Raw genomic sequence first — 12,495 nt, forward strand, 5'->3', positions numbered from 1 at the left:
AATGCATATAGGTTGCATTTTCAATTCTCTCATTGAACATTCAAGGCCAGGACTTAGAGGGTACTTTCTAGTAGCTATGCCCATATATACATGTGAAGCTGGACTCTGAGTGACTCCACAGTCCCACTGCTCCGTGCCATTGTCCTTTCCTTCAGCCTAGCACCAGTATGATGAGGACAGCTGTGGCCTGAGTGGGCACAGTGACAACAGGGTCCCTTCTAGGTCAGGGCGCCACATTAGCTGTCAGCAGAGGCCCTGCAAGGGTCTCAGCTGGAATGGGCCACAGGAGTCAGAGATGGGCAGAGGGTGTCCAAAAGCATCATGGCACATTGGAACCTAGGAAGTGCCCTGCCATACTGGTAAGGAATAGGTAAGTTTTGCTGCAGGCTGACTTAGGCCAGGCCCTTCCCATCACACAGTGGAGCAGTATGCCTGGAAAGTACTGACTCGGAGCAAGATAAGGAGTATGCCAGGAAGACCAGCATATGAAGTAGGCTTCACTTCCCTCCCATGGCAGAGCAGTCCTGAGTGGCTATTGGTGTTCAGGGACAGCTGGATCAAATGTGCAAACGCACCACCATGCTGTCAGGTGAGCTGGAGGGGACTGCTGACTTACAATGAAAGCCCAGACCTTGAGTCACTTTCACAGAGAGATTTATCGAGAATGCTAACAGCACAGGATACAGTACTTCCCAACAAAAGGTGCAAACGCATCACTTAGAAAGGCATGCTGAGTATTCTTTGCTTTCACATGTATTAAAAAACTTACAAAAATAAAATAAAACTGCGTGCTGCCCATCTTTTCAAATAGTAAAAGAACCTTATGAAAAAACCACTTGATTTTACAACAAAAGACACAAACGGACATTTTTATGTAAATTTATAAGGCAAACTCTTTATATAATAAATAGGTTACAGGGATTCAGTGGGGGGTGTTTTTGAAACGTATACAGGTACATTCAGACAGGTTTACTGAAATGGTACAAATTTCCTTAATAAATTGCCTTTTGTTTTTAAATATATCAGTGCTTTCAGTCATTTGGCTATACACAAAGAACCTTTTTTGAACACTACAAAAAAGCAATCAATATTTTTGTTTTTAAAACGACCTACTTATTTTCTAAAGTAATTGTCCCAAAACACAAAAACTGAAGGTGAATGTGACAGAGGGCTTTTAGAGACCCCCTCCAGCTAAGTCTGTCCTGGGCCTCTCCCAGTACCCCATGCATCCCCTCAACCTCAAGCAGGCTTTCCAGCTGGAGCCAGCTCCCTTCAGTACAGGGTGGCCTGTCACTGGCAGCACTGTCCCACAGATTCATTTGGGAGGGGGCGAACTTCCTGCCTTGTTCTTCCAGCTACTAAATGCCATGTGCACATGGTCACTCCAGGCATCACTGTTCTTGCCTGAAGGCATTAAGGGAGCACCAATCTGTCCCTGTTCTGAGAGCCCAGAACAATCTCAATCAAGGGTAATGGCTTCTGAGAAGGACCTGTTTGCCATGGAAAGGGAAGGGGGCATGTCACATCCAAATTTTGCTGGAGATCAGATGAAAGGAGAGAGAGGCAGTCAGTTCCCTCCACTGTCATTACCCTCAGGATGGCAGGGAATAGAGATGTCACATTGGTGCTATATCCCTGGGAGGCAGGATAGGGCATGAAAGAAGTGTTCTGACTGGTAATGCCCCCAGGGCATGTCTTGGAGACAAGAATGCTGCCTCTTCCACCTGGCCTTATCCAGAAACAGCTGCAATCAGGTGGGGAGGGGCCAATCCATCTCCCAACCCACCCCTACCCTGTGTCCACAGTGGGGCATAGGGGCATGGGCATCCAGCTGCATGCTCGGGCACAAGCCCCTCCTTCCTCTCCCCCTCCCTCTTCAGCAGGCTCAGCTCTGCTCTAACATCCCCTCCTGGCTCTCCTCAAAGGAACAACGACCTTGTCTTTCCTTAAAAATAACAATGATGGTAATAATCTGGGGGGTGGGGAGCCAAAAGAATCCACTGGATGGAACAAAAACTGATTTTGCTCTGACTTTGAAAATGGCAACACATCAGCTTATTCAGTCTGTTGATTTGGAATGGGACTCTGAGGCTCAACCTCCTTGGGTGGTTTCTGGATGATCTGGGCAGGGGTCATCTCTGCAGATCGCCCCTCTTGTCTCAGTCACCATTCCCCTCCTTCCGAATGCTTTTTAAAGAAAAGGTGTCTAGAAGCATTTGTCTCTGGAACAATTACTTTAAACATGGTTACAATACAGACTTCAGTTCAAACACAGAAGAGATTTACTTAGCAAAGTTCCTTTCACCCACCAAAAATTACACAAATATAAGCCTCAACACCACAGTTAAGAGGACCAGTAGAAAGAACTTCATGTTTGGAACACAAAAGGAGGGGAAAAAAAAAACCAAACCAAACCCAAACAGAAAAACCCCAGAAAGACAAGGAAAGGGAGAAGGAGGAAAGGGAAGGAGAGCAAACACAGCACACATTACAGTGTCCAGGTACACGGGGAGCCCAGCACGAGGAAAGGGCTCGGCACACATTGAGTAACAGTCCTGGTGATATTTGGTCATATATTCATCAACTACTGACTCTGGAGCGGCTGTTATTGATTGAAGCAGTGACAAATCAAATGGAAAGGAGGCCGTGGTAGCAAGGGAAGGAGCAGGCTTCAAGTTCTGCAAGCCTTTTGTACTCCACTGTCCAGCTCCCCAGAAACACTGAACCGGGTGGGCCCTGCTCCATCCGGGCAGGGCTAGAGGTCACCGTGTGAGGCTAACTCAGGCGCTGATTTCCCGTCAGTCACAAAGCACGCTCGTGGACACCCACCTGTCAGTGGCTGATCAGCGGCAATGGCCTCTTGTCTCCTCTGCCCCCATCCCAGGCTGGCTAGGAAAGAACGTCGCGACCCACTGCTAATACTGAACGCGTGCTGAAGCAGGCCCCGGGACATGGGCCCAGAGGCTGCACAGCTCTGGTCCTCCAAGGGGCCTGAAGGTAAGACCGGCCACTCAAAGGGCCTACGATCGTCTCTCTGTTGGATTCTGGCCTCAGAAGAAGCAATGATATGGGGAGGGGTAGATTTTGGCCCTAGTGATTATAATGCTCTCTGCTTTGGAAGAACAAGTTTCTGGATTTTGTTTTTTGGTGTTTTTAATTACTTAAAAAATGATCAAAGAGAACTGTTACAGCTAAACTCTCTAGCGTATTGCTCATTAAGAATTACAAAAGCAAATGCAATTACTCATGGGAGAGGGGAGAAGAGAAAGGGACACTTCTGGTGTCTCCACTACTTCCTGGAGGGGACCCAGTGGACTGCCCCATGTGGTTCTGGGGTCCCTGGCATTCTACCTGGTGCAGCTCATGGGTTCAGAGACAGGACAGTCTCTCATCTCCCCTCCAGCCATCAGACCCAGTAAGTGGGGAGGGTGAAATGCTTCGAGCCTTGCTGGTGGGGAGGCCTGCCAGGCCGACTGCACATGGGCTCCCCTAGCCAGGTCACTGGGATGGGGAAGCTAGGCCACCCCTGTGCACTCCAGTTCTCTACCACCCCTAGAGGTGGAAAAGACCAGGCTGTGCAATGACTACATTCTGGACTTCGGCAGGTTGAGGGAGCACTCCTGCACCCAGAATCTTAAGGATCCCTTTCATAAGCACAGGAGAAACAGTGCAAAACCTGGGTGTTGCCTAGAGCCCCCTTTGCTTGGCACAGGGAAGCCCTTGGAAGAAGTGAGGAGAGACCACAGATCTGCTTGGACCAAAGAAGTGACCAGCAGACAGATTTGTCATTTTTTTTTCTTTTTCTCTTTTTTATTTTCCCTTGTCCTATGCTATGGTTATCAGAAATATTGTAATTAAGCAACAGGTATAATTTTAACAGGTCTTTGTGTGTGTGTGGAGCCACAAGCAAAATGAGTTTATAATTGTGCAATATACAGATATATATATAAAAATTCAACTGCTTTGTGTGTCTAGTCGGTGCATAAAATAAAAGGGACAGGAAAACAAAAAGCAAAACTAAAAAGCAAAACAAAAGCCCAGGACAGAGGAAACAAAGCAGGCCTATGTGTATAGTCTATAAGTTACTGGATATAATCAGGGTCACCAGGAAGAACAGCTTTGCCACTCGTCACACAGACACTGCGAGCAGAGGGGCCACCAGTGGGCAGGAGCCAAACCTCTTGGCCTTCTCACTGCATCTGCTCTCACTGCTGAACAGGACCTGATAAAGAGTAAGATAAACAGAAGGGGAGCTAGGGAGTAAAGGCCATTTGCGAATTGTCCAAAAGTTCTTCAATTCAAAGGCCAGACTTTGTTCCAGGAGGGTCTGGTCCCTCCCTCTGCAAAGACAAGGACCCTGTCCCCCTTCCTCACCTGCCCTCCCTACCTCTGCCCCAGGGGCCAGCATGCCTCCTCACAGGGCAGACAGGGTGATCTGGGGAGGCAGAGAGAGGCTCTGGGGTGAGTTCAACAGGGAGCGCTAGAGTGCTTGCTAAAGTCACTTCATTTGCACCCAACCTCCTGACTCCACCCTGAAGGGAGCAGAGCAGAAATGTAGAGGGAAGGCCCCCCACCCTGGCAGAGGACCTTCCTATCCCTCCACAGAATTTTTTCCTGACAAATCAGCACTGGGACAGGCTGTCAAGATAAGAGTGGAAAATTGGGTGGTGCTGGGACTTCTGGCGCTGGGACATTTTGGTGAATATTCTGCTTCCCACATCAAGAGCTGGTTGGCCTCTTGGAGCTTTGGGAACAAGCAGGCTGCTAACCTTCACACCACCCACAAAGGACAGGGTCAGAAGCCGAGTCCACAGGGACAACAACCTAACCTGGTTCTCCACTGACAAAAGGCCCAGAGTTTCAAGAGGCCCCTGGTTCTATCTCCTGTCACAGGAGGTTTCAGACTGGAATTTCCTTTGCCCGTAAAGCTCAACAACAGACAGACATCTTAGGCCAAGCAGTAAGTATTTTTAGATCAGCACTTTTGCAAAAGCTTGCTCTTATTCAGAAACATCAAAATGCAATTTTCTGCCAAATGTTTTCTAGGTTTTCCTTCTAAATTGTTGAGAACTGGTTTCAGTGTTCAAATTTTCCCCTTTAATATGTAATTTTAGGCCCTGGGGGAGGCAGTATCCTAGCGATTTGTAACAATTAGACTAAGCCTTTTCTAAAGATTGATATAGTATCTAAAAGAGAAAGACATCAAAATGGAGAGAATCAACAAATCCCTTCAGAGTGGAGCTGGTTCACTGATGCAGAGAGCAGCGATGAAGAGCAGGAAGAGGATGCGGAGGGAGCAGAGGGCTTGTCCCAGGCGTGGGGTGCTGCTGCATCTACCCCACCCCACTCCTGTGGCAGCTTTCCCAGGGCCCCTTCGGCAGCAACGCGGGGCTTTGCTAAGCCATTGTCCATAAGGGGCTCTAGAAACTGCATACTTCCCGAAGTCTAGGACATCGGTCCTAGAATCTGCAGGTGTGAACCTGAATCTGGAGACCATATGGGGCAAGGACACGGGCTACGAACTGATGCACAAAGGTCTTCTCAAAGAACTGGCACCAGTGATTTCCCCGTCATCAGTCCAGACCCTGGCTGGCACACTCCGGGAAAGGGGCTGTGGTTGGAGGGGCATACAGGGCTCTGGCTGCTAGGCTCCACTTGAGCTAAATGAAATCTGGTTAGTCCCACCTGGTGGGTTCAGTTCATGCCCTTTTGCTCTCTCCTGGGCTTGAGCCACTTACTCAAAGTAACTTAAAATTCAGAGATCCTGTTGGCTAACCTAACTCACCTAACTTGGCAGTTTGTTTCTGGTTATTACTGTCCTTCATGATCACTGCCACAGCAGTAACAAGCTGGGCAGAGAAGCAGGTGACAATTTAGGGCTGCTCTGGTTCCCATTTCCATGTGTGTGGTCTCTAGTCTGGTATGATGCCACTGATGAATAGACTGGGCTCTGCACCCACACTGGGGTGGCAGCTTTCACCATCCTGTGAGCTGAGAAGCAGGGGCTCTTGGCTAGGCTGGCATTGACAGACTGGGGGATTTCTAGGTGTCCCCTCTGCTTTTTGATACGGGCATGCAGTGCCAGCAGAAGGGAGCTGTACTAGAGCCTGGCTGTGCCAAGCATCCTCAGCTCACTGCACTGTCAAGGCTAGCAATTCCACCGGTTATGACAGACCCGCCAATGGGTAGGACAGGGTCAGGCCGGGTATACCTGGGAGAAGCTGGAGGATATACAGCATTCTGTCAGGAGAGGAGGTAGTAACTAACAACTAGAATAGGGTGGGGGAGACTGTGGATGTGACCTTAGTGACTTAGCCCAATGGTATCTGAAAGCTGTCGGTCAATTCCTGTATTCACATATTCACTGAAAAATGCCCCCCCCAATCTTTATAGTGTTCAAGTACAGACAAAATTGAGGTCACACCCCAAAACTGGGCCGGACACAGCTGGTGAGAATCCCATGGCTTAAGGCTTTCCCTCCAACCTCCTGTCAACTTGACCCCAAGGCAGGGGTGGCCTGGGAGCTGCAGGGCCCATGCCTGCCAGGGTGATAAACTGCCAAAGCTGCCTATTTAGAGGCGACTGACTCATGATGCCCTTAGTTGGGGAAGAAGGAATGGGGAAAAGAGGGAGACATGGATTAAACCCTAAGGAGCTGCAGGCACCACCTGCAGTTTTGGAACCAACTCTAAGGGAAAGCAGCTGGGGAGCGAGGAAGCTGCAGGTGGGGCCCAACCGAAAGAAAACAACATTTGAAATGCTGTGTTCCCAACCATGAATGCCCAATCAACCCAGGTGACGGGGGGGCCTGGCAGCCCCTACACTCCTCTTCCCAAGACCAGGTGGCACCCAACCCAGGAGCCACATTTAGCTGGACTAAGTATAATGTGCAAAAACGACATTCTTCTCGGTGACAACCTGGCCGGGTGTCGTGCTTGCGTGGATAGGTAGGTGTCCTTTGGGGGTGCGAGGAGTGCGAGGCCACTGCAGGGTCAGGGGCCTTTTGTCCTTGGAGGAAGAGGAGTTCCGAAGTACTCGTCCCCTCCTCTGACCCCCCTTCCCTTCCTGGGGAGGAGTCAGAAGTGAGGCTGGGAGGATCAACAGCAGAGCGGGCAGAAGGGATCGGGATCAGCTGATGGGAGTCTGGTTGCAGGACTTGCTTTTACAGCATAAGGAAATGGATACAAATATGCTAGAAAGTCCAACTATGACTCTACAAACAGAACAGGGCAAACTTCCTCGCTTCTAACCATTCCAGAAGAGACAAACACGGTTTTATCTTAAGCTATTGATTGGAACTGTCAACTATGGTTCCTGATCACTAAAAGACTGGCAAGGAAGTGCTAGACAGTTTCTATGATGTTTCACTCCTTCATGATTACACCATAGTTAAGAAAGAAGCCAGGGGACAGTAACTGAAATACACAAGACAACACGCACTTGACAGTTCATGGCAGCAGCTCACATGGGACGTGCCTGTGGGTGTTTCTGGAAGCATAAGACTGCTGTCTCATTTGCTACTTTGATAAAGTACTTCTCAGTTGGACAGATTTAGATATAAGAGACATCTCTGTAAACACAGAAAAGGATATACCAATATGATGAAGATATGCAGCTAGATAAGGACTTCCTGAACAGAGGTTAAAACTTTGGGATCCCAAATGAAAAGTGATCAATAAAAAACCCACAGCAAGCCCAAGCTTCTAAACCCCAACACCACACTCACAGACCAGAGATTGAAATGTGTGGTGTGTTGGCCCCACCCAGTCTCTAGCAAGCAAAAGTAAAACAGTTCCACTGGAAGGACTGGGCGGGGAAAGGGAGGGCAAAGGAGGGACTGGAGGCTTGGGTGTGGGTGCCAGCTTAGGCCTTGGGAGGGTTTGCATTTGTCCTGCCATCTGCCCTGCCACACTCTGCTAGACATCAGACTTCTGAGTGGGGCCAAGGGTGGTGGGCATGGAGCTCCTGTTGGGTAACTCAATGACTGGCAGGCCATAGAGGGCCTCTGTGCCTCCCTCAGGTGCCACATGTGGCCTCACTTCTCTGGCCCAATTCTTTAAAGCAGAAGAGTGGAAAGGTGTGTTGTTTAGGGTCTGAAAAGTTTTGCTTTTTTCTTACCAGTGAAGAGGGGCTACCTAGTAGAGTAAGACCTCACTGCTCTCTTGCTCTTCACAGATGCCAGGGCAGATTCAGCAGAGCCCAGGGCTTCCTCAGGGATCAGAAATGGTGAGGCTGGTGCTGGTAATGGGGAGGCAAAGGGAAGGAGAGTTCTAGGGGCTGGAGCCAACTGTGTCAGCTCAGTGTATGGTTGGGCATTGCGGCTGCCTGGAACAGAGGGGATGAACTGGGAGATAGGAGGAAGGGGAAGAAATGAAAGGATGAAATGAAAGGAAGGCAGTAATGGAAGGACAGAAGAGAAACCAATCAGGAAGTCCTTATAAAATTGCAGCAAACACTTAGAGTTTCGGAGCTTCGTGGGAACCCTATGTGCTGAGCCCACTTTAAAACAAGCGCAGGTATATACAGATCCAGGTAGTTCTGAACACCATCATGTCTGGTGGCTTGAGGGACAAAGTGTCACCAATTCAAGCCAGCTTGCTCTCAGAGCATCTGTTTGTTTTGAAGTGGGAACATGAAGACTCAATAGTGCAAATAATTCTAAGCTGTCCCTAAAGGAGAACTGGAAAGTAATTGGAAGAACATTTTCCCTCTCTTCCCTCCTTGCCCTTTGTCCCATCCACTAAGTCCTTAACTACCAGTCACAGACTGCTCTGAGCGACTAGGAAATCTCTCTTGCCCAGCTGCACTAGACCTGGCCTGATCCCCGGCCAGCCTGCCTGTACCTCCCCTCCTGCTGCTTCTGCAGCTTCTTTCTTTCTCTCTCTCTCTCTCTCTCTCTCCTCCCCTCCCTAGTGCCACCCACTGGAGGATGTGCCTTGAGAACGGGTGATGCCACCTCACCCTGGGCCACCCTCTCCTGTGGCTCAGGCCAGTCTATACCCAGCAGTTCAGGACTCCCTCTTAGCCATGCCAGAATTGGAGCAGACCAGGTAGTACCTTCCTGTCCTGCGAAATGACAGACATCAGTTTTGGATTGGGGCTGGCGTGGGGCTAGACTTGTGCCACCATGGGTGGGATCACATGGGCCATAGCCACTGGCCACCTCCGTCGTCTTCTCTAAAGAATACAACAGTCTCTCCTGCCTCACACCTCATTGTCCCACCGTGGTTGGGAGTGGGGGAGGTGAGGGAGCCAGGGTAGCTGTGGTGGGGCACCAATGGCACCAAAAACTGGAGTGTCCTCTCAACTGTTCTCTGTCCTTAATGACCACATGAGGAAAAGATTTGGGTGGGAGGGGAGGTGCCTGGTCAACAGCTTGTCTGGTCAGTAGTATCTGCAGCAAGCCTTGTTGAAGGAGCCTAGTTTAGAAAAGTGCAAAGCTACTTCTGGCCCTGGTTAGGTCTTCAACCTGACTGTGCTTGTCGGTAAGAAAAACATCCCCAATGCTCCAACTACTCCCACCCTGAAGCCACGAAACTCTAAGTTTACTGAAAGAAAAAAAAATATTTTTTATTTCAGTTAATCGGGAAGCTTTGTCAGAGCCCTACCCATAAGGAGAAGAGACAACAGCTGCCTTTATTCTTGTTGGTTTGCTTTGCAATCCGCTCTGTGTAAAGTCAGCTAACTCTCTCGGTCACGGGCGTCCGGCTGTCCACAGGCTCCTCTCTGTTTGGCCTTGGCATGGAGGATGAAACAATGTCTTTGCGCTCTCCCTCCCCTCGGTGTTTGTACTTTTCTGCGGCCGTGGCGGCGGTAGCGACCGCGGGCTGAGTCTTAGCTGGCTCCTTGGGGCAGCCGTCACTCTCCAGCGAGCCTCCTCGGGGCATCTTCTCTTCTTTGCAGACACTGCTGCTCAAGTCCTGGGGCTCAGGGGGGCTGGTGGGGTCCTCAGAGCTCTCAGGCTCAGGTGGGGGCGGGGGCGGGGGTGGGAGCAGTGGCGCAGGGGCCTTTGGGGACTCTGAGTGGTGGTGGTGATGGTGGTGCTCCTTCTTGGGGGGTGAAGAGGCGCTGCTGCTGCGCCCCTTAGGGCTGCTCTCCTTGCTTTTCCGCCCGGGGCTCTTGCAGGTCTTCAGTCCCTTCCCACTCTTCTCACCAAGGGTGGACACCAAGAGGGGCTTCACTACTTCCTTGACCTCAATGCTGACTGTCTCCCGGGTCTTGCGCTTCTTGATGGGGAGCACGGTCTCCTGCACGGACCGGATGGAAGACTCCTTCACGGCTTTTTTCTTGGCCTCAGCAGCAGCAGCTGCCACCACACTCCCTGGCTTTCTGCCCCGTTTCTTGGGAATGGCCTGGGGATCGGCCTCAGCTTTTCTCTTCCTTCCAGGGCGTTTGATCACCATGACCTGGGCAGATGTGGTGGCCCCACCCCCCTCTGCCTTGCCCCCAGGTGATGCTTGGAAAGGCATCTTGACCAGGAGCTTCCCAGGGCTTTTCTCCAGGACCCTTTTCACCTGAACACCTTCGGATGCTGCTGCCTTGGGTCTCGTGGTGCCACTCCCTTTGGGGCGTCCCCGACCTCTGCCAGTTCCTGGAGCTTTGGGAGATTTGGGCTTCTTAGGTGGTTTCTGCTCTCGCCGGGAGGGGCTCCCTCTCCCAGTTACCGTGAAGTCAAAATCATTAGGGTCCAGGGAGGTGTCGCCTACCTTTTCGAAGTATGCAATCAACTCCACTTTAGAGCGAAAGGCTTTTCCCTGGGGACTGTGGGACAAAAGGAGAGACACGAAGAAAAATCAGAAGCTTTCCACAGCAATGTTAGAGATGAGGCAGAGCGGATGGTGCTGATGAGCTCTCTAATGACAGATATTATACTCGATCAAGAGTCACACTGAAAAAGTCGGGATGAGCTAGAAGTGAAGGGGCACAACCAGGTCAGACGTAGTGCACTGCTGTACGGCCAGGGGAAGTGAGCACCTATATGGCCTGTTCTGGTGCCAGAATAACTCAGTGCTGGCTGCTCACCAGATGCTGGCTGGAAGCCCTTGTGAACCTGCCTATAACCAAGGCCACTCCCCTGGCCTTCTCCACAATTCAGTAACCAAAGGGGTCAGGCCTAGTAAAGTGGGGCTCATTCTGCTGGCTGGTGCCCCGGGCTGATTCACCATCAGAACATTCCTGTGTCTGAACTTGGGCATGATGCTCAGTTGCTCTGGAAATCTGTTTCAGTGCAATAATGCTTTTCTCACCCTTCTTAGAGTTGTGGAATTAAATGAGGCTGTTCACAATCGTATTTTGAAAACTGTTAGCCTTTCTGGGATCATTTAAGGGGCAAAACTGGGATGTGCTTCTTTATGGCTCCTCTAAACCTCTGACTCTGGAAGTTAATCTGCTTCAACTGAGAATACTCAGCTGTTACTCCAATGCTGGACAAATGCAAAAGGGACAGCTGGAAAGGCACATATAGCCAGTCTGCCTCTCTTCCCAGAGGCCCTTTTAGCACACCTCACCCACCACTGATTTGCAGACAAAAATAAAATCAGAGTAGGTCCTTCTGCTATTTGATCTCAAGGACTTGAGGTATGGCAAGGATAAAATGGGTCTGCTACCCCTAGCACTTCCCAGGCAGGGCAGGGACCTCTGCACAAAGTCATTTCTAAGCATACGTGGTCTTGCTGTTCACTTTTTTCGTCCCCCAGCTGGGGTTATCCACACACATTTTCCTGATCAAAGAGCAGCAAAGAGCTGTAATTCCAATGTATCCCTGTCCCTGTCCTCCCCACCCTGGAGAGACAAGAGCAGCTCTTACTTACTTGATCAAATAGACATCATACTTCCCAGCAGAGCGGCCAGACTTCCTTTGTTTAAGCTTTCGTGTCCAACCTTCAGGCAGGGTGGGGTCATCATACATGGGCCCCCGGTCACGAATGATGGAACGTCGCTGTTTGGGGGAAGCAGAAGCTTCTGGCACGGCTGGGGCAGAGCCCGATCCTTCTGATGTCTCTGCTTTGCCGGCCTCTGCTGGCTCGGCAGAGTGGTGGGCTGATGGCTGCAGAGGCTCATGTTTGCCTTCTTTGTCTTCTTTTTTATCTTTCTTCACCTTTTTAAACTTCAAGGGTTTGTCCTTGAGGCCCTGGAGATCCTGGTCTTCTGACTTTTCTTCCCTGAAGTGTTAAACAAGTATATAAGTATCAAAGAGAACACAATGTCTGCAGAAAAGCAAGCAAGGGAGGGCTTAGAGCACACGTGAAGCTACTGTAAACCCAGGTCTTCGTTACTTCCCCAGTGTATTCCTGGGCTGCTGCTGGTGTTGACCCATACTGTGGCACCCCAAGTCCCAGTCACAGCATGGCAAGGGAGTGAGCAACCTGTATCTTTCTTTTAAGTACAAGCATTTGGGGCTTCTTTGCCCATCACTTTGGCGGAGGCCAATTTATAAGTCACATCTGAGGGCCCCTAGACTTGCTGACTGACAAGAGGCCCTCCATTGCTAGAAAG

General features: G+C 50.3%; 1 protein-coding gene across 2 annotated transcripts; it reads right to left on the reverse strand.

The window, feature by feature from the left end:
- Positions 1–637: 637 nt before the first annotated feature.
- Mecp2 (methyl-CpG binding protein 2) lies at positions 638–12,161 on the reverse strand. Of its 2 annotated transcripts, XM_047535496.1 has the most exons (3): positions 11,811–11,897; positions 10,707–10,761; positions 638–10,597 (listed from the first exon to the last, which is right to left on the reverse strand). In XM_047535496.1, the coding sequence occupies exon 3, from the start codon at positions 10,467–10,469 to the stop codon at positions 9,678–9,680; it is 792 nt and encodes a 263-aa protein (XP_047391452.1). In that variant the 5' UTR covers positions 10,470–10,597; positions 10,707–10,761; positions 11,811–11,897; the 3' UTR covers positions 638–9,677. The 2 variants fall into 2 exon arrangements, with proteins under 2 accessions (XP_047391452.1, XP_047391451.1); XM_047535495.1 differs by having other exon boundaries at positions 638–10,761; positions 11,811–12,161.
- Between the last annotated feature and the right edge of the window lie 334 nt (positions 12,162–12,495).

Source organism: Sciurus carolinensis, chromosome X, assembly GCF_902686445.1.
Source record: "Sciurus carolinensis chromosome X, mSciCar1.2, whole genome shotgun sequence".
Classification (NCBI taxonomy): Eukaryota; Metazoa; Chordata; class Mammalia; order Rodentia; family Sciuridae; genus Sciurus; species Sciurus carolinensis.